Consider the following 27,946-nt stretch of genomic DNA (forward strand, 5'->3'; position numbering starts at 1 on the left):
AACATCTTTTCTGTTCTTTCCTCACTTCATCCGTAGACTATCATCCCTACGGACAAATATTCCCTAGACATCAGCTGTGTACAAAGCCCAGAGATGGGCATAGGACCCTCCCTTCTCACTCTCTATTCTTCCCTCCTATCCAGGGTGCAGAGCCCTGGGCCAGGCCATGTCCTGAGTATGTCTGGGTGGAGAGGGCACACTCCCTCTCAGGGAACCTGGAGCAGGAACTCTGCAGCCACTGACTTACTTGCTGGCCCTGCTCCTTTGCCATGAAGTGCAGCTCCAAGAACTGGCCAATCTTAACAAGCCCAGATGCCCGGTGGGTTCCTTCTCAGAGATTTATGTTTAAGAAATACAGTTTGCAGGGTGCCTGGGTGGTTCAATTGGTTGAGCATCCAACTCAGCTCAGGTCATGATCTCGAGGTTCTTGGGTTCGAGCCCCGCATCAGGCTTACTGCTGTCCGCGCAGAGCCCACTTCGGATCCTCTGTCCCCCTCTCTTTCTGCACCTCCCCCTGCTCACTCTCTAAATAAATAAATAAATAAATAAATAAATAAATAAATAAATAAATAAAGGAAATACAATTCGTGCCTCTGGATGTGATCCAAAGGGAATTACAGGGCTCCCCCATGAAATACTCCTGTGGAAAGCTGAACCATAATCTATTCAAGATTGTATACTACTTAGCTTCTAGTTTATGGGTAATATAGGGGATGGAGGAACAAACTAAAATGCACTAACAAGAAAGCAATAAATAAATCTAGATGTGGATCATTCTGTAGAGACAAATAATCCAGTTTCCCACAACAAATCAACAGAATGAAATAAAGAAGGGGAGGGACTAAAACAGAATGAAAAGATTTGAGAAACAATAAGAACAAAAGATACTCAGCCAAAGGCACTTAGAGAGGAATTCCAAACTCAAACATAAAATTATCATATATATCCACATATATGGATATCCGCGTATCCACTTCCTGATATATATCCAAAGAATTGAAAGCAGGGACTCACCCGGATATTGTACATCAAGGTTCATAGCAACACCCCACACAGAAGGCAAACATTGTATGATTCCATTTCTATAAGGTACAGGCAAATTCATAGAGACAGAAGTATAACTAAGGTTATCAGGGACTAAGGAGTGAAATGAGATGTTATTTTTTTTAAATATTTTTATTTATTTCTGAGAGAGAGAGACACACACACACACACACACAGTGTGAGCAGGGGAGGGTCAGAGAGAGAGAGGGAGACACAGAATCTGAAGCAGGCTCCAGGATCTGAGCTAGCTATCAGCACAGAGCCTGACGCGGGGCTTGAACCCACAAACCATGAGACCATGACCTGAGCCGAAGTCGGGCACTCAACCGACTGAGCCACCCAGGTGCCCCTGGGGTGTTATCTTTTAATGTATACAAAGCTTCGATTTGGGATGAGGAAAAAGTCCTAGAGATGGATAGTGGTGATGGTTGTACAACACTGCGAATATACTTAATACTACTGAATTGTACACTTAAAAAGTTTATGTTCTTTATATTTTACCACAAAAAAAAATATTCTGTTTGTTATTCGTATCTTAAAAAATATTAAAGGGCAACCAGGGGTGGTGCCTGGGTGGCTCAGTGGGTTAAGCAACCAACTCTGGATTTCAGCTCAGGTCAGGATCTCGCAGTTTGTGACATTGAGCCCTGAGTTGGGCTCTGTGCTGGCAGCATGGAGCCTGCTTGGGATTCTTCCCCTTCTACCCTCTGCCCTCTCCCACTCCCACTCTCTCTGTCTCTTTCTATAAATAAACAAACAAATAAACAAGTAAAACAAAGAACAACCATAAACACAGCCCACAATAACATGTTGGAATCTCTGCTCCCCTGCGTACTCCCCTCTCACCCACATACCACTTCTCAACATTCACCATCCCAGCCTTGGAGACTTCAGCCCTGCACCCTACTTTCACCCCCATGCAAGTGGCTGAGCCTCACTCTCAATAAGAATGCCTCCTTTCTGGGTTGGAAAAGGGAATGAGGATTAGGCTCACGATGAAGAACTCTCTTTGACAGACAAAAGGCTGTGGTCAGCGCCCACAGTAATATTTTTTGGCCCTTCACCTAGTGGACACCTGAGTGCTCAGTTTACTCCAAAATAACCTCACCCTTTCATGGGCATGCAGAACACTTCACACCTCCCTAAAGATTCTCACATCCATCAGATCCAACCATAGTGTTGTCACTGAGTGCCAATTCCATACCAAGCATATTCCATACCTTTCCACTGTCCTTTTAACAATCAGGCAGATTACCATTGCAGGAACTGAGGCTCAGTCAAATGTCAAATGACCTGCCCAAGTTCACACGGCCTAAAAAAAAAAAAACTTCAGGGCTTGGATTCAAGCCACTATACCAAGCTGCTGCTCATTCAAGACTCACCATATTTTTGAGAAGTTTTCACATGCAAGTAACCTGAGGTAATGGAAGCCAAGACACCAAGAGGGTCACCAGCAAAGCAGGCTTTTCTCGCTCCTTGGGTCCCTCCTTCCTGCACCTTCTTCCCACAATTGCCTCACTTCTCCTCACAAAATGTCACCTACTGAACCCAAACCCACCCAGCTGAGTCTTCTTGGCAACCAAAATGAATACACACATTGCAAACTATTAAGGTAACCACAGCTATGTGGAGAGAGCTGGTCCAGCTTTGGAGCAGCTCCTGGCTGATCTCAGGGGGAGCTGCCCCTCCTCCTCTGGCTTGTCATCCTGACTCCCTCTGACTGCCACTTTCCAGCCCCCATGGCTTCCCAACGCTTCCAACTTAGTTCATTGTGGGTGTCCCAACTCATTCCAACAACTGCCCGCCCTTACTCTGCAGGACTGAGGGCCCAGTTTGTCCCACCACAATGGCGCCCAGGCCTCAGTCTCCACTCCGTGCTTCACACAGATATGGAAAAACAGGCATTGTCTCAAAACTCCAACAGTCCACAGCAAAGCTCAGGAGATGTGTGACAATAGGGCCAAGCGAAGAAAAGAGGGATATAAAAATATAAACACAGGGTAAACTAAACAAAACACACACATGGAAGAAAATACTTGAGAAAATTTTGTATGCTCCACAAAGGATTTTTCCTGGGCTTTTCTTCAACCAAATTTTTCTACTTCAGGCAAACATTATTTTTATAATTAAAAAATATGGTTCACTAGAAACACCATCTGAAATCTTCAAATAAATCATGGTATATTAACATTCAGGAAAAAAATTAGGGGAAAAAATCCAAGGTAAATGAAGATTGTGGCGCCTGAGTGGCTTAGTCAGTTAAGAGTCTGACTCTTGGTTTTGGCTCAGGTCATGATCTCACAGTCTGTGAGTTTGAGCCCCACATGAGGCTCCTCACTGAGAGTGCAGAGCCTGCTTGGCATTCTCTCTCTCTTGCAAAATAAATAAACTTAAAAAAAATAATATAGATAAATGAGGATTACTTTTGAGCTGGCATTTTAATTTTACTAAGTAATTGACATTAAATTTCCTTCATGTTATGCTGTTTTGTTTGCCAAAACATTTCTAGTGAAGATTCATTACATTTATAATCAGACAAAAATAAAACATTACTATTTTTTTATCCCATCAGTAAGTCCCCTCATTCATCTATCTCCGGAGAAAGGGGGGAAATAAAAAAGCTCTTCTGAAGGTTTTCAATAGTGCCATTTCCATTGATACCTCAGTTGGAACCTATGAGAAAAAAGTTCCTTTGTAATGACCTCAGCCTTGCTTTAAAAAAAAAAGAAAAAGAAAAAAGAAAAAAAAAACCTCTAAAATTTGTGAAAAACACAGTTGATGTGAATCATATGTCTGAGTGGCAAAGTTCCCGCTAAACTGGAAGAGTGTACAGATGTGCAGAACAGAAATTCCCCCTCACCCACCGACTGTCCCTCTACAGAGCTGCTAAAGGTAAATACCCCCGGCTCTGGTCAGTGTCCCTGCCTGGAAGGCTGGCTGTCAAGTTCCCATTTCTCCACCCCCTCACCCTTCAGCCATCCATCGTCTAACTTTTTTCTAACCTTCTCCTTGTCAAAAAGGGACAGGATCTGACCATAGCGTTTATGCTTGTTGACTGGTAGGTTATACTTTAGCAGATGACCTAATACCTTAACCAGTCATTGGCATTTTAAAACTCTCATCTTCCAGTTGTGGAAAGAAAAACATCTACTAAAGGAATTTCAGGCATCAGCCAGCAGGTGCACGAATGTTTATGTCAAGGGGAGAGGGAGATGTGGCCTGGGAGTAAATCTGAGTTAGATATCCTGGGACCTGATGGGGGTGATCAGAAGGAACGGTGCTCTGCCTCTCCTCAGGTGGGCTCTCCACTCCCCTGGGAGTGGACAAGCTGGCACTGGTCTGGCTCCAGCTGCTGGAGCTCCTGGGAGAGAATGAAGCATTTGGGGTCCTCCAGCATCTGGAGTCTGCCTTGCCAGGAGGAATCCACCTGGTACCTCCCCCGCCATCTTTCCTTTGCTCCCTTCTTTCACATTAGCCCCCTTCGTCAGAGTTTCCAGGAGCCCATTTCTGTTTTCTGGCGTGGAGTTTCTTTAGGTGGCATTCCATGAGATTTTCAAACTCCAGCCTGCCTGGTCTGCCAACCTGAAAACATCTCTATGTTTCATGTGACATTTTGGCCTCTAACATTTCCAACCACAAAATATGCGCTTAAATTGCAACCTCTGTCTTGGTAGAAACTTTACTGTAAGGTTCCTTTCCTTCTGTGGATAGAACCTCCTCCCTTCTCCCTCCTTTTCCAGACTCACAAATGCCTGGGTGGGTTGTATCTTGTAAGCAAACTCGTGCAGGTATAATTGACCCATTAATGCATGTGACCTCATTGTACCCAGTAGTAGATATTTCTTTAATTCTTACTCTACTCATATTTCATTTTTATATAGAATATAATTCAAATGTTAGAAGAAGAGATTTAATACAATTGAATCAAGAGCCCATCCTCTATTCTTATGAGGGTCCAGCTCTCTCCCTAATATTCCAAGGGACTCTTTTTCTTAGAATTACCTCTCCCTCAGAATTTGGATATATACAGACACATATATTTCACATGTCTCTCACAATTGTGACAGGTCTCTTCTTTTCTCCTCTCCTAATAAGGAACTTAGCCCCATTCATAATTTTATAAAAATTATTACATAGCCCCGTGGTTCATTCCCTCCCCCTCCTTCAAGACTTTATTCAAATGTCACCTTACCAGAGAATTCTGTGACCATCCTCATCAAAATTACCCCCAGATCCTCCTTCCTCACCTTCCTTTCTCTGCTCTATTTTTTTTCCCCATAGCACCGTCTTCTTCTGGCATACTATATGTTTAACACATTTACTGCATTTATTGACTGTTTTCCCCAACTGGATTATAAACTCCATACAGACAGGGATTTTTGTCAGTGTGATTCACTGCTGAGTCCCCAGCACCTAGAGTAGTGACTGGCACAATAAAGATGCTCAATGAATACTAGTTGAGTGAATAAACTCTCATGAGACATTGGTGACATGGCAGATTTGTTGAAAATGTGATAGACTTGTCTACATCCTTGTTACACACAAAGTGTCCTAACCACCAGCAGCAGCAGCAGCAGCAGCAGCAGCAGCATGGCCTGGGAGTTTGCCAGCAATGCTGAATCCCAGACCTCACATCAGACCTGCTGAATCAGAACTTGCATTTAAACAAGATCCTCAGACGATTCATATGCACATTAAAGTTTGAGAACCAGGGCACCTGGGTGGCTCAGTCAGTTAAGCATCTGACTTCAGCTCAGGCCATGATCTCACAGTTTGTGGGTTCAAGCCCTGCATCAGGCTCTGTGCTGACAACTAGCTCAGAGCCTGGAGCCTGCTTCAGATTCTGTATCTCCCTCTCTCTCTGCCCCTCCCCTGTTCACGCTCTCTCTCTCTCTCTCTCTCTCTCTCTCTCACACACACACACACACACACACACACACACACACAAATAAATAAAATTAAAAAAAAATAAAATTTGAGAACCACTGGTCTGGGGTGCCTTGGTGACTCAGTTGGTTAAGCTTCCAGCTTTGTCTCAGGTCATGATGCTATGGCTCTCATCAGGCTCTGCAGTGACAGCTCAGAGCCTAGAGCCTGCTTCAAATTCTGGGTCTGCCTCTCTCTTTGCTCCTCCCCCACTCATGCTGTGTTTCTCTCTCCTTCAAAAATAAATAAACATTAAAAGAAGAAGAAGGAGGGGCGCCTGGGTGGCTTAGTCAGTTAAGCGTCCGACTTTCGCTTAGGTCATGATCTAGCGGTTCGTGGGTTCGAGCCCCGCGTCGGGCTCTGTGCTGACTGCCAGCTCAGAGCCTGGAGCCTGTTTCAGTCTGTGACTCCCTCTCTCTCTGACCCTCCCCTGCTCACGCTGTCTCTCTCTCTCTCTCCTAGAAATAAATAAAATATTAAAAAAAAAAAAGAAGAAGAAGAAGAAGAAGGAGGAGGAGGAGGAGAAAAGAAAAGCACTGGCTTGTATCACAATAATGCAAACAACTGAACCTTGGATCTTACACATCTCTGTTCTTAAAAGACTTTCGTATAGGCAAGAAATAGGTTACAGTAGGCTCTGGGGAGGGAATCAGGTTGCCTGGGGAATGGGGATGGTAGGAAGCAACTATTCCCTAGGAATCATGTTGTGCTTTTTGCATGCAATTAGTAGCTATTTAAAAGTGACTAAATTGATTACTTGTAAGATAGAGCACATAATTAAAGGCCTTCTGCTACTTCTCCATGGACGCTTCTCCTGGGCCTCCTTTCTCTGTAGGTTCTTGTCTTACTGCTTACCATCCCCCACCGCAACTCCCTCCCAAGTCAGCATAAAGAATAGGTCTCTACTGCTACCCACTTAGCAGGCAGAAGGGACTACAGCAGGTTTGGGTTTTAAAGAACAAGGTCATTGATTCATGTTAAGGGAAAAAGAAACAGAAATAAAGGAAACTGAAAACTCTGTGTTCAAACAAACATGGATGTAAATGACAAATGCAGTGTGGACCTCTTCGATCTCTCACACATAACACACTTCAGATGTGTATGTGTATGTGTGTGCATGCACACACGTACACATATGTCAATGCTCCCCAAAAAGCACCGTAAAAGACACAAGCTTGCACCCACTTCCTTCTCATCTTCCTTCATCTCTCTTCAGAGAGGGGTCGGTCAGGACCCAGGCCTCCATAGTTGGCACCAGGGCCACCAGGAAGAGCGGCAGCAGCAGCAGGCAGCGCACATAGCTACACAGCTCCCCAGGGTATCCTTGCCACGCATGTACAAAGTCGCAGCCACGTCCACCTGTGCCAGTCTTGTGTGCTGCTTCACCAGCCAGGCTCGCCTGGTCCACCAGTTACTGGGCTGGAAGAACCTGTTTGTGGCAGAGCTGCCTTCCTAAAACTGGTGCTGAATGCAGACAGCAGCCTCTCTGCCCCTCCTCCCCATGGAGAAGGACTCAGTGGGGTGCTTAGTGGCAGCTCCCCTTCCACTGTCACTTGTTCCCTTCACCCATCCCCCTTCTTGTCCCACCACACAACTGGAGAGTGAGGAGTCTTCCCCTGCAGTAGGACCAGGGACTCAGCCAGGCGCGTGGGACTCCAAAAGAGGAAGCTGCGTCTCAGCCAAGGAGCCAGCCCAGCCAAGGCATGTGAACAAGAAAACACGGCAAATGACTCCTCCCGAGGGACAGCCAGGGCCCTGGCCACCAGGAGACAGCCCCACTGGCCAACCTCTGCTGCCCACATGAGGATGGGACAACCTTCAGACCCACCCAACACCCATGAGCTGAGGAGCTGGGACCCCACTGGTGGGCTCTAGTCAATTTGCTGAAAATCGAATCACTCAATGCCAGTTTGCCAAGTTCTCGAAGTTGGTGAGGACTTTTTCAAAATTTCTGGGGTTTTCCCTCCACTGGCATTTAAAAAGCCTTTTTTTAATGTTTACTTATTTTTGAGAGACAGAGAGACAGAGCACACGTCGGGGAGGGGCAGAGAGAGAGGGAGACACAGAGCTGAAGCAGGCTTCCAGGCTGTCAGCACAAAGCCCAATGTGGGGCTCGAACCCATGAACGGTGAGATCATGACCTGAACCAAAATCAGACACTTAACCAACTGAGCCACCCGGGTGCCCCATCCACTGGCATTTTAAATGCAAAGGGTCAGGGGCGCCTGGGTGGCTTAGTCGGTTAAGCGTCCGACTTTCGCTTGGGTCATGATCTCGCGGTTCGTGGGTTCGAGCCCCGCGTCGGGCTCTGTGCTGACTGCCAGCTCGGAGCCTGGAGCCTGTTTCAGTCTGTGACTCCCTCTCTCTCTGACCCTCCCCTGCTCACGCTGTCTCTCTCTCTCTCTCTCCTAGAAATAAATAAAAAACATTAAAAAAAAAAAAAATTAAATGCAAAGGGTCAGATTTCCCTTAAACGCAACCCCCTCCTTTCCCTATTTGTGAAAATTTGCTTGTTTTCCAGCTCCAGAGGTATTCAAATACCTCCACTGGGTCAAGGACAGATATCACTCACTTCAAAAGTGGGGACAGAGGTGCTGCAGGGACAGGACCCAGAGCGGTATGCAGGGTAAACTACAACTTAGAAAAATTGTAGGGATTTTTAAACAGTGGTTATCCAGGGATTGGAAATCTTTCTTTCTAACAAGTGACTTTCTCTTTCTTCCTCACACGTCTGTGTACTGCCATAATTGTTCACAATGATTTACTTCTGATGAGTGCAAGTAATTCTGGCAGCTCCTTTTTTTTTTTTTTTTAAATAAAAACATGTATCAAAGGCCAGCAATTTTATAAGGGGCGGCTCCATCCTCAGTGCATAATCGTTACACCATCCTTAAGAATTCCCCCCATGTGTCATCTTCCTTTTAGTTGAATTATAACTGACACACAAAATTACATCAGCGTCAAGTGTACAATATTTTTGACATCTTTAACAAAGTATTTACAGGGGTGCCTGGGTGGCTCAGTCGGTTGACTGTCCAACTGTGGCTCAGTGCATAATCTTGCGGTTCGTGGGTTCGAGCCCCACGTCGAGCTCTGTGCTGACAGCTCGGAGCCTGGATCCTGCTTCAGATTCTGTGCCTCTCTCTCTCTCTCTCAAAAATAAATAAACATTAAAAAAATAAAAATAAAAAACCAACAAAATATTTCCAGTAGTCCATACATACATTCTCTATGCTTTTTTCCTTCAGACATTGTCTCTACCTAGAATATGGTGAGCAAAATTTGTCCCTCCCAGCTCACCTAGTGAGCTCCCTGCTTGTCCCAACTTTATTACTTTATGAAACCTCCCCCTCTGTTATTCTTGTTGTGTCAAAAGAGTCACACTTTCTGTTTCCCGTTATCTTTGTAAACAGAGGTGGAATGACATAGAACAGTTGTTCTGAAACTTTTTCCAAGGCAACCAATTCTTTGGAATGCAGGCTCTCACAGAAGTGCTGGCCAAATGGAAGCAGAGTGGAGGCCTGGGCTCCCCACTCCCGGGAAGCGCCCGGGCGGCTCCGCCCTCCAGGCACCATTGCTCCCTCTGCCCAGAGGGGGACACCTTCAGGCGCTCCCTCGCAGGGTCTGAAAAGTCATCACCATCAATTATTCTAATACCCGCACAGACACTACCCTGAGACTTGGCCCAACCTAAGTTGGTGGGTGCCGGCAGCGCCACCATGCGATGGCTCCAAGTGGCTGTCCATCACCTGACACCGAAATCTGGAAGTGCCGCATAAAAGCTGGCAAATGGTGTCACCCGGCATGCCTCTGCGGCGGCTCACAAGCAAAAGCCGCCAAGTGGAGGGCTGTACGCGGGGGAGTTTTCTTCTCACAAAGGGGATGTGTCAGAACCACCCCCGTTTCTCCTCTGGCCAAGTGGAGCCCGTGTCCTACCTTCCAACTCGCTCTGCCGGAGAAGCGCAGAGGCTCTGTCAAAACCTCTGCGAAGTAGAAGGCCTGACTTGACCCACGGCTGGAGATGAAAGTTGAAGTCCCCCCCGGCAACTGTTTTGAAACACTGAAACTGGCTACCGCTGCCCCGGGGAAAATGGGCTTCTCCTCAGGTGGTGGTGTTTTTAGAAAGGGAAAGGGCTCTCTGGGTCTTTGTGGTTCCCTAAAGGGGAACAGCTGGGGTGCCCTCTTGAGGTCTCTGCAGGTCAGGGCTCGCAGTCTGTCTGACGTGTTCCTCACACACAGCACAGGGCTGGACACCTGTGGTCACCACACCACCTTCCTGGGGCTCGGCAGGGCCTGGGGGCCCGCCAGCTTTGGTGGGAATGCGGGCTATGATGCGTGTTTCGGGGGCTGGCGTCTGAGGAGAGCCCTCCTCTGCCTGGGCCGCTAGCTGTCCGTTCATTTGCTCACTGACACCCTGACACTGCACTAACGCCCTGATGGGTCCTGTGGGTCAGGGTCCCTGGGGTAAGCCCATGGAGCCAGACAGTGGACGCTCACTGCCTCTGCCCTTCTTCTCGTCTTGTGAGCATCAGCAGCAAACCCCTGTTAAACTGAGGATCAAAATGTCCTTTTCAACCAACCCTTCTTCCCATGAAGCTCCCTCACCAGGGAGGACAATACTGTCAGCACATCCATTTCTGGGCCAAATCCTCCATCACACCACACCTGGCCCTGTACTTTGTTCTCTGCCTTTAGCCCCGTGCCAATCCTGCAGTTTGGCTTCCCTGTCTGACCCTCACGATCCCCCTGCTGACAGCTAGGGCTCTGGGCCAAGTCCAGTTTTCCCCATCCCTATCATCCCTTCGTCTCCAACCAGCCTCCCCACTCCCCCTGGGCATTCGGCGGAATCTCGCCTAATGGAAGCCCTTTGCCACACTTCCCAGACTTCTCCCTGCCTTTCACTTCAAACCAGCTCCAGGAATCTGACCTCAGCCAGAGTGCCTTTCCAGCTAATGTGTGCCAGGCCCAGAGCTGTGGGATTCACGTGTTCTGATCGAATCCTGTGAGGGACACACCAGTTTCGCAGAAAGGAAACAGGGATTTGACTCCCGAAGGTTAAATAACTCAGCTAGCTAACCTGTCAGTGGGCTAAGAAAACCTCTTAAGCACACACGGCATACATACTTCATCCTAAACAAGAAGGCTATGATTGCTCTCCCACTACCTGACTAGGTCATAAAATTCCATCCTCACTTTATCCTACATTGTTTATACAAAAGACAGATCTGCGGGCACATATAGTTGCTAGCCCTCTATCCTGACACTCCTCTTTCCCTTGTGCCCCTGAGCTCTGTGGGAATGCCCAGTTGCTGATGGCAGAGATGGGGAGGATGGGGGGATAGGTCTTATCCTATTCTGCACAACACTTTGTCCCTAGATAAGCTCAGTCAAGAACGGGGCCAGGGCTGATTCCAGTCCGCTCGGATCCAGATTTGCCCCAGAACTGGTCCCAAATGCAATTCTTTTCCAGAAGAGAATAACAGGGGCTTGGTTGCCTCACTTTAGAGAAAGAAGACAGAGGCTGATGGCACTTTTGTTTGTCTCTTTGGAGTCACTTCAAACATAGGGTCACCAGGGCGGCTGGGTGGCTCAGTCAGTTAGGCATCTGTCCCTTGATTTTGGCTCACGTCACGATCTCACAGTTCGTGAGTTCGAGCCCTGGATGTAGCTCTGCACTAACACAGAACCTGCTTCAGATTCTCTCTCCCACTCCTCTGCTCTCTCTCTCTCTCTCTCAAAATAAAGAAACTTTAAAAAAAAAAAACATAGGGTCAGCAAAATGCCAACCATGAGTAGACCAGTGGAAACCACACTTGTGTCTAAATCCTGCTTCAGGTTGCCTGAGTTCTTGAGGCTCTGGTCCATCTCAGTGACAGTGCCAGGCCCCTCTGCAGAATTCCAGAATGCCAGCCAACAGCTACGCCTCCCCGCTCCTTCTCCAGGTCTCCTCGCATTCCCCAAGGCTCAGAAGGAAGCCCCCGGAGCCAGGGCTCCCACTCTCAGACCTTCTCCACTGGGACCCACTCAGGTCCCTGGCCACAAAGAAACAACTTTTAGCCCTGAGACTGAAAAACAAAAAGTTTTAATAAATACAAAAATCTCCAATAATGACTCTGCTCAGCTCAGGGGCAGCAGGAGTGAAGTGGAGGGACCCTTGGTGCTGAGTGAGGATAAATTAAAAATCCCAATAAGCCAGTGACATTATGTACAGAAAGAAAGGGGTTGGGCTTCTAAGGCAGAGGCTGGAGGGTGACCTGGCAGGAGTCAGAGTGGCCGTGGCCTCAGTCTGCCCTGGCTGCCCCTTCCCCTTGTGGAATTGTGGTTCCCAGAGGTAGTGGGGGGAGGGAGAAGAGGCAGAAAAGAGGAGCCGAAGGCACTTGATTTCCCACAGGAGAACGCAGGGCCCTTGGCACCACTCCTTCCCCCAGCCCAGGCCCGTCCTCTTGGTCATGTGGCCTTCTGGCTGCCTCCTAGGAGCCTTCAGCTTCTTTCTCCAGCTCTGGAACTGTCCTGGTCTCCAGGGCTGCTGGAGACAAAGGGGATACATTTTGGAGGAAGAGAGAGGAAATTGGGTGGCATGGAGGACACAGCTGAGTGTCTCTGTTCTGGGCCCAGAAAGGTCAGAACTTTCAAACAAGTCAGCACACACAAGCGGTGTGACTCAGTCACCAGTGAAGTAGATGGCGCTGCTACTGGCAGGCAGCAGGTGCCCCCTTCCCTCCCCGGGCACCCTGCATGCAGACACCTCACTTACATCGCCGGGGTGTGCAGTGGGAACAGCAGCGACTCTCCTTCCCTGGACCACAGGGCAGTGACAGTGAACAATCATCCCGTTCACAGTGGGGCACCCCTGCCTGGTGCAGAACACAGTAGGTTTTGAGGGTACCCAGAAGCACAGGGGAACAGCAGCCTTCATCCTCCTTAGGGAAGCCCACTCCCAGGAGCCTATCCTCCCTGGAAAGGTCTCCCCACTCCAGGCCAGGCCCCCCACTGCCCACCTCACACAGAGCCCACTCCCCACTTACTCCACATCTGCAGGTGATACAGCTCATCTCCCCAAAGGGAGGCACCGAGGGGTGCCAGCTCTGGCTCTCTGGGAACCACTGCCCTGCAAAACGGCAGCCCCGGGGCCCATCGGCCTGCATGGGGTCCCCCAATTGGGGGTGGGCCCCTGACCCCACTGTTGGGAGGGAGGGAGGGAGGAAGAGATCAGCAGATGTGAGCTCTTTAAGGGCCACCCAGGTTTTATTTGTCTTTGAATCGCCAACACCTAGCAGTTTCTGGCACTTAGTAGGTGACAAATTTGGATGAGAGGATGGATGGATGGATGGATGGATGGATGGATGGATGGATGGATGGGTGAGTGGGTGGGTCGGAGATAGGGAGGGAGGGAAGGGCAGGAACTGGAACCCATCATTGCCCACTAATAAACACATGCACCTTCTTTCCAATGCGTTTAGAGCCCTAGCTCCAGGCTAGGCACTGAGCAGTGCTCAGTGAACGTTGAATTAGCTAAGAAGTTCCTTCCATCCACCTTCACCATGCATCCCCTCACCCAGGACAAGGCAGTGAAGCACCTCAACTGCCCCAAGAGGCCTCAGTGCCCACCCCCCTCACCTGGACACTGTTTGCAGCAGTCAGTGGGGTTGGCACGGACAGGCTGGGCACAGGCCAGCCGAGGACACTGCACCTTCTCACAGTGCACCTCTCCAGTGCCCCCCTGTAGGGATCCATTGAGGGAGGGGTGTCAGAAAGGAAGGGGAGCCTCCTGCTTCCTCCCTCTCCTTTTCCATCCCTCAAATGTCATATTTCCATGGCCTTTCACTCAGAGGCCCTGGGCTGGTGCTTTATCTACCTGAACTCAAATGCTCATCGTAGCCCCGCAATGTAGCTGCTATCATATCTGCTTATAGGAGCGGAAAGGGAAGCTTGAGGAGGTACAGAAAGTGCCAGAGCTATATGGAGCTAGTCAGCTGGCAGAGCCAGAATTCACACCCACGTCAGCCCTTCCCTTTTCCTGCAAGAAGCTGATTCTCAAAGCTCAAAGGACTTTTCAGTGTTGTAATCCTTGAGCCTCCCTCAAAAAGGCTGGGCTTCCCCCTCTGGCAGCCCCCTCCCCATCTCTGCAGACCCTGCTGGGTTATGGCACCAGAGAGGATTGGGCAGCCATACCTTGCAGGTGCAGACAGCACATTTAATTAAGCCAAAGGGGGGCACGACAGGATGCCACCGGGTACCCGCTGCCCGCCAGCTCCGGTCACCATCAAAATAGCAGCCTGGGGGTTGGGGGGACAGTGCCCAGCTGGCATGAGCATTGAGCTCATTGGCTGGGCCCACAATCAAGGCTGGAGTCTCAGGCCGAACCCATACTAGTCTAATACCAGGGCCCATTTGTGGACCAGTGACTCTAACAAAGCCTTCAGGTATCATTTGGAACCTGTGCCCTTGAGTCTCCCCCCACTCCCCCCACATATTCTCACCCTTTTGCCCCCCTCCTGGTCCCACCCAGCAGCTCCTCTGGACTTCCCACCCCTGCACACAGACTTCCAGCTCACCCTCTCCAGGGTCTCTGGTCCGTGACAGTGCGGACAGGTCTCTGACATCTTGTTTCTCTGTGGAGCCAAAGAAATACTGAAGGCAGAGGATGATGGCCCCCCTTCCCTCCCTAGAGGCCTCATCCCCCACAGTGGACCTTCCACTACCCCCTCCACTGGAACAAGACACTCACCTGGGCACACAGGACAGCACTGATCCGGTGCCTGCACTGGGCTGGGACACTTGGGCGGCGTGCACACCACGGGGTCACAAATCACTGTGCGTCTCTGCAGAGAGGCGGGGGTGGTTGGCTGGGACCCTCGCCCCAGAATCCAGACCCCAGTGCGCCCTTCCGCGGGGGCGTCCTACCTGACAGGTGCAAAGTGAGCAGAGTGGGTCGTAGTTTGGCGCCCAGCGAGCCCCATGGGGGCGCTGCTGCCCCTCGAAATAGCACGTGTTGGGGTCTCGCGGCCGCCCGGGGCCGCCGGGTTTGGCCGGCACGGGGGCGTCCTGGCCAAGCACGGCCGGTAGCGCGGGCAGCGCCGCTGAGTCCGGCGCCCACGCTCCCTCGGCCCCCGCGGCCGCCAGGCGCAGGCCGCCCACCTCGCATTGGTTGGCGATGTGCACCTGGGAGGAGAGGCGAGTTGAGGCTGCGCCCGGGCTCCCCCTCGCGTCTCCACCAGCCTCGGCCAGGCCAGCCCGCCTGCCCCAGACACCTCGCGCCCGGAGCACCCCTGGGTCGCAGGAGGATGCTATTAGCGCCAGCAGTCACCCCAACGATCAGAGACACGGTGGTCTGCTGCCAGCCTCATCATGTACCTTGTCTGGTTTTATCCTCCCAATCAGCAGGGAATGCGATACTACCACCCCAGGGCTCAGAGAGAGCAAGTGACTCAGGCAAGAGCACACAGTGCTGCTCAACTCCGAACCATCCCCAACTGGCCCACACGCCTTCCTACCTGCCCCCGGAGCTCCCCGTGCGGGCTACCCTTGGTGGTGATCAGCAGGGAGGCAGTGCCCTGTGCCAGGTGCCGCAGCAGCTCAGGCTCCAGGTCCTTCACCACGCCCTGGGCCTGTAAGAGCCGGGATGAGGGATGGGAAAAAGGCATTCTAGGCCTGCGCCTACCCCTCGTAAGTCACAGATGAGAAACCGAGACACAGGGAGGTTAAATAAAGTCTTCAAGGAAGTGGAGCCCATTAGTGGTGGTGGGGAGCTCAGAAAGCCAGGTCTCTCTGACTCAAAGTCCATGGCAGCCCATCCCGTTTGAAGGGTTTTGCTCCATCCCACCGCTCCTGTGGAGGTCTAGGATGTTACATACTAGCCAAGAGATCCCATCAGAGAAGGACACAGGAAGGAGAATGGATAACAGAAGGCTGAGTCAGATTCATACCCAGGTCTGTCTGACTCCCGAGCCCATGTCAGTTCTGCCATACCAGGCTTCCTGCTCTCTGCTTTCCCTGCCACAGGCCCACACAGCCCTTCGTGCTAAAAAGCAGATATTTTCAAACCTGCCTCCACCATCATGTCCTCACCTCTGGGCCATAGAATCCCTTCAGCAGCCGCCGGGGCCCTGGCATTCCAGGAGGCCCTAGGAGGTGGGCAGTGACTGTGCCCTGTTCTGAGCCACCAAGCCCAGCCAGCAGCACTTCATAGTGCAGGTGACAGTGGGTGTCCAGGGAGAGCCAGGCATGTCCTGCTGCCTGGCTCTGCACAGGGGGCAACACCAGGGCTCCTGCCAGGGGCACGGGCAGTGCTGGATCCAGACAGAGGAGAGGTGACAGATGAAAAGGTGGCCTAGAGCAGCCACTCACTTCATCCCGGTATTCCCCAAGTCCCCGATCTCCCCGAACATGCATTCCACAAATTGGCAGGTGCTGTCCCTAGGCCCGGGGCTGGGCAGAGGGGGAGGCAGGCAGCAAGTTTTAGACCCCTGCACCACGGCAACAGAGAAGGTCTCCCAGCAGGGGCCACACTATGCATCCCCACCCTCCCCAGATGCCAACCTGGAGCTCAGGCACAGCGAAAGACACACCAGGCTCTGGCCCCCTGGCACTATGCTCACATGCTGGAGTCATAGATTGCAGGACACCAAAGGGCAGGCAGATCCCAGGGCACTCACTGTCATGGCGGGTGCTGTGTCCACTATAGGGCAGGGAAGCCACATGCCCCCTCAGTTCTCCATCTGGGAAGTCCTTGGTGCCCACATTAAGGAACAGCTCATTCTGCAGCAGCATATGAGCCCCTCGGGCACCCAGTCCAGGGCAGACACCCACAGCCTGGGGGACAGGGGAGGATGCTAGACTTAGATGCTCTAGCTTCAGTCTGCCAGATTCCAGATGAACCCCTCCTCAGCTGTCACATAAGTCCAAGATTCTGAATGTCTTCCATGTTTTGTTACACCCAACACACTTCTAGGCATGCATAACACTGGACAAGAACCTTGCAAGCCCAGGTTCAAGTCCCTTCTCTGCCACTTCCTACCTATGTAACAATCTTGAGGAGTTATTTAACCTGTCTGATCCTTCCCTTCATTATCTATAAAGTGGGAACTGTAAGGACCAAAAATAATATAAGTAAGGCAACCAGTGCAGTATGTAGCACGTATAGAGGCTCAGTGAAGGGCGCCTAGGTGGCTCAGTTATTTAAGTCTCTGACTCTTGGGTTCAGCTCAGCTCACGATCTCATGGTTTATGAGTTTGAGCCCTACGTCCAGCCCACTATGAGCCCCATGTCAGGCCCTGCTACAAGCCCTACCTCGAGCCCCAGGTCAAACCCACATCAAGCCCTGCACTGGACTCCATGCCAACAGGATTTTGTCTCCCTCTCTCTGCCCCTCTCCTGCTCTCTCTCACTCTCAAAATAAATTTAAAAATTTTCAAAAACTTCTTGGGGCGCCTGGGTGGCTTAGTCGGTTAAGCGTCCGACTTTCGCTTGGGTCGTGATCTCGCGGTTCGTGGGTTCGAGCCCCGCGTCGGGCTCTGTGCTGACTGCCAGCTCAGAGCCTGGAGCCTATTTCGGAGTCTGTGTCTCCCTCTCTCTCTGACCCTCCCCTGCTCACGCTCTCTCTCTCTCTCCTGGGAATAAATAAAAATATTTAATAAAAAAAAAAAACTTCTTTAAAAATTTAAAAATGTTAACTATAAAAAAAGGAGAAGAAGCGTTCACTAAGTGGCAGCCATTGCTACCACATTTATAATTATGTGAGCTCCCTGTCCAAATTCTCCTCTCATTTGATGTGAGCTTTTCTGAGGACAGGGGCCACATCTGATTTTCTTTGTATTCCAGTCTCTAGCCTAAGGCTCACTGAAAATATTTCCAGTGAATCAATGTGTCAATGAGAATCTGTTGGTGAGTGAATGATTCTGAATATCTCTGCTCATCCAGCCTGGCTTCCCCCACCCCTGCCCTGTTAACTCTGCTGCGTGGGCCCTGTGACCTGGCTCCGCCTGAAGTACTTACTGTGTGTCCTCCGGACTGGACTCCAGCCATGCGGCACAGGACGGTACGCTGGTTCCTCCGCTGAGGCTTGGTCTCCAGTGTCATGGCCACCACCTCACTGCCTGTACCCACCACCTGTACCTGGTGGGCAGGGTTGGGGAGGGCAAACTGGAGCAGCAGAAAAGGCCTGGGGCCTGAACCATGCAGGCCAAAGCCCTACCACACCCTGCTGCCCTCTCCCCTCCTGCAGCCCCCTCTTACCTGGTAGATCAGAGAGCCATTTCCTAGTAGCGTCAGGCTGGCTGAGCCGGCTGCACCCGTCTGAACCGGGATCAGGGCATCGGCCCCGCAAAGGACACTTTGCAGGACTGCAGAGGGGCAAAAGGCAGTAGGTGGGCTTGTCCTACAGCCATTCATATGCCCAGCCCTCAGGGTTCCTCCCATACCCACCCTGGCCACCTGTCTTGTGCCTCTTGGTTGTGTGTTCCCTGGGATGCCAGGCCCCACCCTGCCTCACCATCGCAGCTCTGCCTGGCAGCAATGTGTCCACTGATGCGCAGCCCTGGCCCCCCTGCCCTCTCCAGGGCCATCTTCAGCTCCCCCAGCACCAGCCAGTCCATCTCCTGGGCTGTCAGGTTGGGCAGCACCTCAGCAAAGCCTGGCTCCTGGAGAGAGGGCAAAGTATGGTGGGGGCAACAAGTGACCAGCACAGGTGGCAGCAAGAGCCAGACCCTCACTCACCTGGACTGAGGCATTGGCCTGGAGCTCTCGCAGCAGCTGCCCCTCGTGTAGAATCTGGAGCCGCAAGGGAACCTGGGCCGGCCCTGCAACAGCCATACATGTGGATGCCTCGGAGAGACAAGTGCCCTGCCTACTCTCCTCCCATGCCCTGCCCCATCCCACTTACCCCCACTTCTGGGTTCCAGTAGCCCACGGAAGAGCAGCAAAAAATGCAAGGAGTCCTCTGTGTCACTGAGAGTGAGGAGGGTGATGCCCCCTGTGCCAGGCTGTGGGGGGCCTTCCAGAGTCAGAATGGCACTGAAGGTCTCTGGGGGAGGGAAGACCATGAGAACCCATCAGAAAGTCCCCTCTTCACCCCACGCCACTCCTGGGGATAGAGAAGACTCAGAAGTTCATGTCCAGGGGCCATTCACTCCCCTCACCTGCAGCCAGGGCCCGGTGCCGGATGAGAGGCCCCCAGATCTCCCCTGAAGGATTAGTGGGTGTCACAAGTGCCACATGTAGCTGTTCTGCCCTAAGGAGCCGCAGAGACAACCGAGGCACTGCCCGCCACACCCCACAGACCTGGAGCAGAGAGACAAGAAGGCCCTACTCAGACACTATGCAAAACAGGCCAGCTGAGAGGCCCAGCTCTGGTGAGGAAGGAAGATGAAGGAGCCCTCAAGCCCTCCTAGGAAGCTTAAGAAGGGGCTTTGGAGCCAGAGGCTGGGGTCCGAATCCTGGCTCAACCACTTACTAGCTGTGTGACCTTGAGCAAATCACATTCTGCTACTGAGCCTCAGTTCCCTCATCTGTAAAATGGGCATCATAATGTCAGTGCCTTCCTCTCACTGGGCTGTTGTGAGGACCAAAGGAAGCAATGCAGAGCACGCCCTCAGCATAGCGCCCAGACTGGATAAGCACTCATAAATGGCATCATCTCACCAGGCCATCTTGACTGGGGGCCGCAGGGTGTTCAAACAGGACGCTGCCAGTGGAGTCTGAGAAGCGGATCCGAGTAGGGCGGTCTAGCCTGGGAATGAGGGTCTGGTGAGTATGGGTTCTGAGCCTTGGCCAGGAGCAGCTCCTCCAGCCTCTCCCAACTCTCCTTCCCCAGTCCCCAGCTGGCCCCTCCTCCCACCTTCCCCTTTCTCACTGCCTGTAGGAGATGGAGAAACGCAAGCTAGAGCGCAGCAGAGACACTCGGGCCCGAGCCACGGCCTGCGACCTCGGCCCTGTCAGCAGCGCCACGAAGTCTGTGAGGAAAAGATGTCCCTAGTATCGTCACCCACTGGGGCAGCCCAGCCCCAGTCACAACCCCAAGTCCTGGCTGGACCCTACCTACCCGTGTGGCCCTCTCCACGCGACCGATCCTCAGAACCTGGCTCCCCGTGGTCGCTGTAGCTGCGGTGCTCTGGATCCCGCGGATATTCAAAGGCCAGGCCCGTGGGCTGCCTCTCCGGAGCGCTGCGTTCTAACCCGGGAGTGGGAAACACGGGCTTCATCTGGGCACTGAGAGGGCAGTCGGGTGTTTCCTCTGCTCCATCCGCCCCATCCAACCGTGTGGCTCAGGACCAAGTGTCACTGCCCTGCTGCCCTCCCCTCACCGCGGAGCCGGCCTTACCCTGGGGGCAGGTCTGGCAGCAGTGTCCCGGCAACTGACGCGGCTGCACGCAGGCCAGGGTTGGGCACTCGGGCTTGATGTTCTTGCAGCTGACCCTGCCAGGGCCCCTCGAGCGGCGACCCCACTGAGGCTGCTCGCGGAGAAGATGCGAAAACCAAGTGAGTGCAAGACGCCAATGGGGGAGACCGAGAGCTAGCAGGGGAGAGTCAATGGACCAGAGCAAGGTCACCCCATAGAGTCAGACCACTCTTTTTACAAGCTGCGTGACCCTAGACAATTTGTTTCACCTCTCTGGGCCTTAGGGTCCCTATCTGGAAATAATAATGTGTAGCTAGCATGGTTGTTCTAGGATTTAAGTGAGTAACAGACGAAACCGTTGGCAAAGCGCCTGACACGTAGTGGGTGATCAGTAACAGTCAACACCTGAGACTTGAAGGGGGCACTTCCCCAAATGTATGTGTGTGTGTGTGTGTGTGTGTGTGTGTGTGTGTGTGTGTGTATACACATATATCTGCAGACTCGCTTCTTTATCCTCAGCAGCTCCCAGCCCACTCCGACATCCCGGGACGCGAGCGTTCCCCACCCGCAAGGGCCCCGGCCACGGCCGTTCGGTCCACTCACCGCCTCACAGGCGCACAGCACGCAGCGCATCACCCCGAAGGGCTCCCCCAGGTCCGGGTGCCACGTCTCGTCCAAGGCATAGACCTTCCCGNCAGGCCAGGGAGGGGCAGAGACTGGGCCTGAGGCCTGGGCCGGCCACTGGGCTAGTACTCGGTAACTGCCGGAAGGATGAAGACTTGTCTTTTAAGGATGACAACGTGCACCAAAGGCCCATCAACTGATCTCCCCTACTGTGGGCCCACAGCACCTCTCAGACCCCACACTACCCACACTCCCTGTCTAGCCTGTGCCCCCACTTCTTCTCTGAGGTCTCTCCTCACTCTACTGTTCCCCAGGAAGTCCCATTTCAGAGTCCCATTTCTGTCCGGTGACAGTGTTTCCCTCCCAGTAACCTGTCTGGAGGCCCGTCTAACCATCCTCATCCCCAGCCTTCTTCCTTCACCCCTTCAGCGGGGGAACCCTCTCCTCTCCACCCCACCCCCAACCTCCTTTGTCTTGGTTTCCTGGTCATGACTGCCTCCCTGTCCCCTCCCACACCCCATTCACCCACCGTCCTCCCAACCACCCCAGCACCCTCCTTCCTAATCTTGGGAGGCATCTCATCTGGCTGAACCGGAGAATTCCGGGATCTAGGCCATACTCCTTAGCTGACAGCCCCATCCTTGGGAGGAGGAGCAGAAGGGGAAGAGCTGAGGTGGGGGGTGATGGGAACAAGGTCAGGCCAGGAGGCCCCCGGGGACGGGGACGGAGACTGTGAGGAGACTGGGATTGAGGGGAAAGCAAAGGAACTAGAGCCAGGGCCAAAGGAAGAGGGGGGCCAGCAGGAGGTATTTGCGGGGGAGGTTCAGCAGCTGTCTTTCCTAAGACAGGGACACATGGGCCTGGTTATTCCTCTTGTCACATATGGAGTGGTAGGGGATGGAAGGGGGGGAGAGACAGGGCAAGTGCAGGGGAGCTTGGGCACAGAGGTGAATGGCCTTCGCTGTCTGAGCCACTGGGCCCTGAGCCCAGCCTCATACACCCCCACCCCCCACCACAAACAGCCCTCACCTCCTCACCTTGCAGTCCTCTCAAATTGTCCAAACCCTTTCCCCATAACACTGACCAATTACAGGGTCATTCTCTAAAACGGGCAATACCCACATTCCCACTGGGAAAAGGGAACTAAGACACAACCCCTAGGGGGTTATAGGAGAGAAAAGCAGAAAAGCAAGAGCCCTACTGGATTTCAGCAGCAGGTGAAAAGAAATTTAGCCAGTCAGGAACTGAAAAACCCACCAGTATATCTAAAACCAGAACCAGACCTTTGTGACTCTTCCCCAGGAACAAAAATGTCCTGCCAGATTCCTCCTAGAAAAAACACCCTGTTCCCCTCTCATCTCCTTCCCAGGTCCCAGGTTTCCCAGCTCCTAGAAAAAGATGGATCCCTCTGTTCAAATCCTCTCTGTGGTGTGCGTGGGTGGAAGAGCCGGGTCCGGCTAGTGGACCATGGTCCAGGCAGGGGCTCCATGTTCAGTGTGGGTGGGAGGAGAAGGCGTCACTTCCGGGGGCCTTCGCCAGTGTCTGGTAGCTCCCTGCTCTCTGATTGGGCAGAAGTGGCCTGGGCAGGCGTGTGACCCTACTGCTGTGGAGGGGCTGTGCCCCAACACTACATGTTCTCCTACCCATCTGCTCCCCAGAGCGCTGCCTGCTGTGCACCTGGGTCCTGGAGCCCTTCTCCACCCGGTGAGTGGCAAGCAGGGTTTGGAGTTAAGTGAGGGTAGGAAGGACAGGAGAGAGGAATTGGGCTCTCAGCTGGGGGAGGGGCAGGCAAACTGGAACCTACAGGCACTGACCTTTGTCGAGAAGAGTGTAGCCTTCCCAGAATGGGAGGAGCAGGACAGAGCAGGGGTAGGGGGTGGGGAGCTGGGTTCTGAGGGACTGATCACAAACTTGGAGAAATATAGCACTGTCCTGGTGGGCCCTAAGGAAAGGGGACACGTGCCCTGGGAGAAAATAAGAAAGGTGGCACATTTAGGGCTTAGGGCACATCGCATCAAGCTGGACACAGGCCCAGTCCCCATTCTTACCCAGCCATTCCCAGTTAGCTCTAAGTTCCGAATCGTGGGACTGGGGAAGCTGGGCCGAAGAAGAGGGTAATGGGAGGAGGGCTCACGCATGTTGACAGACCTACAGGAAATCCCAATATTGAATCAGGTGCAGGCCTCTTTGCACAACTCGTCAAAGAAGGAGGAGGCCATGTGGGGGGTCCTGCAAAGGAACTGGAAGGGCTCTGCAAAGGGGGCAGGGAGGAAGATATGGGCTATGAGATGGATACGGTGGGTGTCCAAGGCAAGGTAAGCCATGTAAGGTCGGTACCTCACTCAGTAGGTGCCCATTCCTTGGCAACTTGCCTCAGGTGTCAAGTCCCAAGACTGTTAGCCCATCTCTTCACCTTGGATAACCCAGTATTTCAGAACTGGGAATGTAAAGAAAAACTCCAAGAGGTTTTTGGGTGGAGGTAAATGGAAAGGGAATGAGAGGTTCATTGCTCCCATACCACCTTCTCATAATCTTGTAATCCCCTATGCCTAGTAGTCCAGTTTGGTTTTCACTTAACTCCCCTCCTCAGCCCCACTCCCCAAGCTACCCCTCAACACACTGCACTGTTTGCTAGCTCCTCACCTTGACCCTGTATCCTGCTTTCCAATCTCTTCTCCAGGGCTTATGCCACAATACTTCTATTCCCCCTCCCTGTCCTAGATTTTTCTCCAACCAAACAATCAAGGTTGCTCAGAATTTGAAGCCAGTTAAGATGTAAGGGGGGTGTGTGTGTGTGTGTGTATGTGTGTGTGTGTGTGTGTGTGTGTACAGATTCTGTCCTGCTCTCAGCAGGGGGCAGGGGCACCAGCCCCACAGCAGAATCACCGAGGAACCCTGACAAAAAGGAGGAGCCCTATGTTGTACTCACAAGGAAACCTGGGAGCAGTCAGAACTCTAACAGTTCTAGGCTGGTTGGCATCTCACGCCCTCCCAGCAGCTGCTCCCCCACCAGCCAGGAAGTCTTTTCCTTGACACCTGATTAAATGTTCATTATTTCTGTCACTTGCAGGATAGATTCCAGACCCTCCTCCTCAGCCCACCTGTGCCCCACAGTGCAAGAAGTGCAAGAGCCCAAGCCGCCTCCATGGCCCCAGGAAGGATTCAGGGGAGAGGCCCCAACCAGGGAGCCACTCCAACCAGACAGCGTGGCCAGAATGGAGCTGACTGGTAAGAACACAGTTGAGGGGCCTAGGGCCAAATCAAGAACATGGTTAGAGAGGAAAGAGAAAGGAGATGTGCTGCAGGGGTGGAGGGCTGAGGGAACCCAATCTCCCAGCAATAAGGCTTCTGAAAGGCAAATTCCCTGGATTTCAGGTCTGGGTCTTAAAGGGGAATTCCTGGACCACCACCTAACAATGATTTCTTCTTTTTCAACCTCGCTTCTCCTCATCTAAGAGCTGCTCCTCGTGGTCATGTTTCTCCTAACTGCAAGACTGGATCTGTGCCTCCCAGCTCCTCCAGCCTGTGACCCCCGTCTCCTAAATAAACTGCTTCGTGACTCCCATGTCCTTCACAGCAGATTGGTGAGAATCTCCCAGCACTCACCCCTCTACCCATTAACTGCTTACACACCCTTACTCCCGTCACTGCCTCTCACTCCATGATCCAATCATTGTTCTTCCCATATTATCTTTGGTAAGACCACCACCTCCCAATCACCACTCCTTGACAAGGATTATGATTTGCAATCTAGCCTATTTTAAAAGCTCTAGTCTGGATATATATCGCTCATGGAAGCCTCTCTTGGTCATCAGGTCACCATACCCCAACCCCCACTTTATTTGAGCTCCCTTTTCCACCTTGCCGCCACCACCACTGATCTTTTTCTTTTTTTTTTTAATGTTTTATTTATTTCTGAGAAAGAGAGAGAGAGCGAGAGACAGCATGAGCAGGGAGGGTCAGAGAGAGAGGGAGACACAGAATCCGAAGCAGGCTCCAGGCTCTGAGCTAGCTGTCAGCACAGAGCCCGACGCGGAGCTCAAAGCCACAAACCGAACCCACAAACCGTGAGATCATGACCTGAGCTGAAGTCAGAATCTTAACTGACTGAGCCACCCAGGCGCCCCACCACCAATCTTTTTCAACAGAGCCAGTGCCCAGACGTTAACCCTTTGTCTACACCTGTCCTGCTGCCTGCTGTGGACTTTACCCTGGGAGAATGGAAAACCCAGAAGGTAAGAAAGTCCTTCTTTCCTCTGGTTTCCCTAAATTCTGTCTTCATCAGTTTTGTACTGCTTCCCACGGATTCTTCAAAACTCTTGAGCTCCCTAAAAATATCTCACCTTCAGCTTGGCCACCCTAACCTAATCTACTTTCTACTATGATGGTATCCTCTGGACAGGATGATTTACAGTCCCAGTATGTTAAAATAGATTCAAAGCTGAACACCAAGTAAAACTGGATAGAAGTCGCTTATGGCCATGCCTTGACCTATTCCCATGCAACCTTCTTAAGTTGGCATGAAGAAGTAAGTCTGATCTGTCATCCTCGGATGACACAAAACTAGGAAGCTCAGCTAAAATAACAAAAGACAGAATCAAGATTCAACTTGTTGAAAGACTAGGTCAAAAACAAGGTAAAACTTAACAGATATATATATAAAACTGTACATCTACTCAAAGTGAGTAAAGTCCTATTCCAACTTCCAGGCCACAATGCCCCCACTTCATTTATATAAACTTCTAGCCCTAAAACTTACTATGAAAAAGATCTGGGAGGACGGAGTTGACCTCAAACTCAGCATGTAACAGCTATTTTAAAAGCTAGTGATTCTAGGTGGCTTTAGATGTCTAGCATCCACATTGTGGAAATATTCCTAAAAAACAATAAGTGGACTGCACTTAACGGTACTGGACTGGGTACCTCCTCAAGACACATGCTAATTTATTCAGAGGGACCAGAGGGACCATATTAAACTAGCATGTGTCCAGAAGGAAGAAGCAACCTGAATAGTGAGAGGTTAGAAAACGGGCTATGTGAGGAATGGCTTAAAAAACGGGGGGGTGGGGGTTGGGGAGCAGTCTGATTAGTGTGGAGGAGGGAAATGGTGGTAGTCTTGTGGTATCGCTGGAAGTGCTTTAGTCCGAGGCTCCGGAAACCTCCTGGGAGGGAGCACGCCTTGCAAAATCAGCTCTTCTATCCTCAAGATCCCTAGAATCCCCTTTCTTTCCTCAGGTCTTCTAGGGGGACTGGGCCAGGAACGAAGGGCCATTCCTAGGGATCCCTTGCGCTGTTTCTGCCATTTATCAGTAAGCCCCTTTCCCTCATCTTTATGATCTATGTGATGGCCTTATCTCTACATTAAGTTTTTAATGTAAAACTTATAAAAATCAGGGGCGCCTGGGTGGCTTAGTCGGTTAAGCGTCCGACTTTCGCTTAGGTCATGANATAACTCTGGACACTGGAGCTATTCAAGTAGAGGCTGATGACCAATTGTCGGGAGACTCTGAAGGAATTCCTGTGCTGGGTGGGACCTTGGTCCTGTCCAGTTCTCAGCTCCTATGATTCATTCCCCTGGCTACTCCTTCGGGCTCCCCACCCATTATTAGCATGCCCTTTGAAGCAGGCCGCTTCTCCCTTCCATCTCTTTTGCAGGAGCAGACCAAGACACAGGACGTTCTGGGAGCCACGACCCTTCTGCTGGAGGCAGTAATGGCAGCCCGGGGACAACTGGGACCCACCTGCCTCTCATCCCTCCTAGGACAGCTTTCTGGACAGGTCCGCCTCCTCCTCGGGGCCCTGCAGGGCCTCCTAGGAACCCAGGTAAGTAACTCCTGAGCCAAGGGGACTACAGACACTGTCCTTTTCTGAACTAGCCCCCTTGGAAGACCTGAGGGAAGAAAGGAGAATTCTGGGAATCATGAGAGTAGCAGAGCTGACCTATTAAGGAGCGCTTTCTCCGAGCCATAAAGTCTGGGTGCTGGTACCTTATCTTTCCCTGTAGACAAGAGAGACATGATACCTGGCCCAGGCCTCTGGCCTCAGGCCCATCCTCTGCCCTCAGCTTCCTCCACAGGGCAGGACCACAGCTCACAAGGACCCCAATGCCATATTCCTGACCTTCCAACAACTGCTCCGAGGAAAGGTGCGCTTCCTGCTGATTGTAGTAGGGCCCACTCTCTGTGCCAAGCAGGCCCTGCCCACTACAGCTGGCCCAAGAAATACCTCTCTCTTCCTCACACTGCACAAGCTCCCAAACAGGACTTCTGGATTTTTGGAGACAAACTCCAGTTTCTCAGCCAGAACTACTGGCCTTGGACTTCTGAAGAGGCTGCAGGGATTCAGAGCCAAGATTCCTGGTCGGCTGAACCAAACCTCCAGGTCCCTAGACCAAATCCCCGGACACCTGAACAGGACACATGCACCTGTGATTGGAGCTCTTGGACTCTTTCCTGGACCCTCACCCAGGGCCCTAGGAGCCCCAGACATCCCTTCAGGGACTTCAGACATGGGCTCCATGCCACCCGACCTCTGGCCTGGATATTCTCCTTCCCCAACCCATCCTCCTACTGGGCAATACACACTCTTCTCTCCTTCACTTCCCTCCCCCACTCCCCCGGTCCGGCTCCAGCCTCTACTTCCTGACCCCTCTGTCACACCCAACTCTACCAGTCCTCTCCTAACTGCATCCCACCGTCACTTCCAGAATCTGACTCGGGAGGAGTAAGGTACTGGCACTGTCTCCCATGTAAAGTTCCCTTACCCAGAGGGGAGGCCCTGGGAGTCAAGTTATACCAGATTTCCTGCTTGCACCTGAAACCCAAAGCCCTGCTAAAGGGGGATACGCAGGACACAAAAGGGGATCATTTTTCACTGTATAATGTAAAACTTCAGAAGCTATTTTTTTAAGCTATCAATAACATTCACTAGAGCATCTAGTTATCTTTGGTCTATTTTCTGCACAAATTTACAGCTTACTAATTCTCTACATGCTCTTTTTCATACGGTAATTATGC

General features: G+C 51.8%; 3 protein-coding genes across 5 annotated transcripts; 1 reads left to right on the top strand and 2 right to left on the bottom strand.

The window, feature by feature from the left end:
* Nucleotides 1–12,033: 12,033 nt before the first annotated feature.
* LOC144223621 (chordin) lies at nt 12,034–18,625 on the bottom strand. Its single transcript, XM_077754442.1, has 14 exons — nt 18,462–18,625; nt 18,206–18,312; nt 17,966–18,085; nt 16,626–16,782; nt 16,039–16,259; nt 15,465–15,578; nt 14,875–15,132; nt 14,699–14,792; nt 14,526–14,582; nt 14,143–14,246; nt 13,588–13,690; nt 12,996–13,150; nt 12,725–12,824; nt 12,034–12,496 (listed from the first exon to the last, which is right to left on the bottom strand). Exons 1-14 carry the CDS (start codon nt 18,562–18,564, stop codon nt 12,441–12,443), a joined length of 1,749 nt encoding a protein of 582 aa, XP_077610568.1. The 5' UTR covers nt 18,565–18,625; the 3' UTR covers nt 12,034–12,440.
* LOC144223764 (chordin-like) lies at nt 18,593–23,068 on the bottom strand. Its single transcript, XM_077754576.1, has 9 exons — nt 22,979–23,068; nt 20,910–20,993; nt 20,289–20,418; nt 20,010–20,138; nt 19,821–19,920; nt 19,610–19,697; nt 19,108–19,249; nt 18,852–18,992; nt 18,593–18,768 (listed from the first exon to the last, which is right to left on the bottom strand). The coding sequence occupies exons 1-9, from the start codon at nt 23,066–23,068 to the stop codon at nt 18,593–18,595; spliced, it is 1,080 nt and encodes a 359-aa protein (XP_077610702.1).
* THPO (thrombopoietin) lies at nt 20,901–27,868 on the top strand. Of its 3 annotated transcripts, XM_077754443.1 has the most exons (7): nt 20,901–20,960; nt 22,589–22,634; nt 24,001–24,158; nt 24,387–24,514; nt 25,079–25,165; nt 26,586–26,753; nt 26,995–27,868. In XM_077754443.1, the coding sequence occupies exons 3-7, from the start codon at nt 24,146–24,148 to the stop codon at nt 27,655–27,657; spliced, it is 1,059 nt and encodes a 352-aa protein (XP_077610569.1). In that variant the 5' UTR covers nt 20,901–20,960; nt 22,589–22,634; nt 24,001–24,145; the 3' UTR covers nt 27,658–27,868. The 3 variants fall into 3 exon arrangements, with proteins under 3 accessions (XP_077610569.1, XP_077610570.1, XP_077610571.1); XM_077754444.1 differs by lacking the exon at nt 20,901–20,960 and having other exon boundaries at nt 22,449–22,634; nt 27,007–27,868; XM_077754445.1 differs by lacking the exon at nt 20,901–20,960 and having other exon boundaries at nt 22,449–22,634; nt 27,012–27,652.
* Nucleotides 27,869–27,946: the final 78 nt, after the last annotated feature.

The sequence above is a fragment of the Crocuta crocuta genome, unplaced genomic scaffold (assembly GCF_008692635.1).
Source record: "Crocuta crocuta isolate KB4526 unplaced genomic scaffold, BGI_CrCroc_1.0 scaffold70, whole genome shotgun sequence".
In the NCBI taxonomy this organism is placed as follows: Eukaryota; Metazoa; Chordata; class Mammalia; order Carnivora; family Hyaenidae; genus Crocuta; species Crocuta crocuta.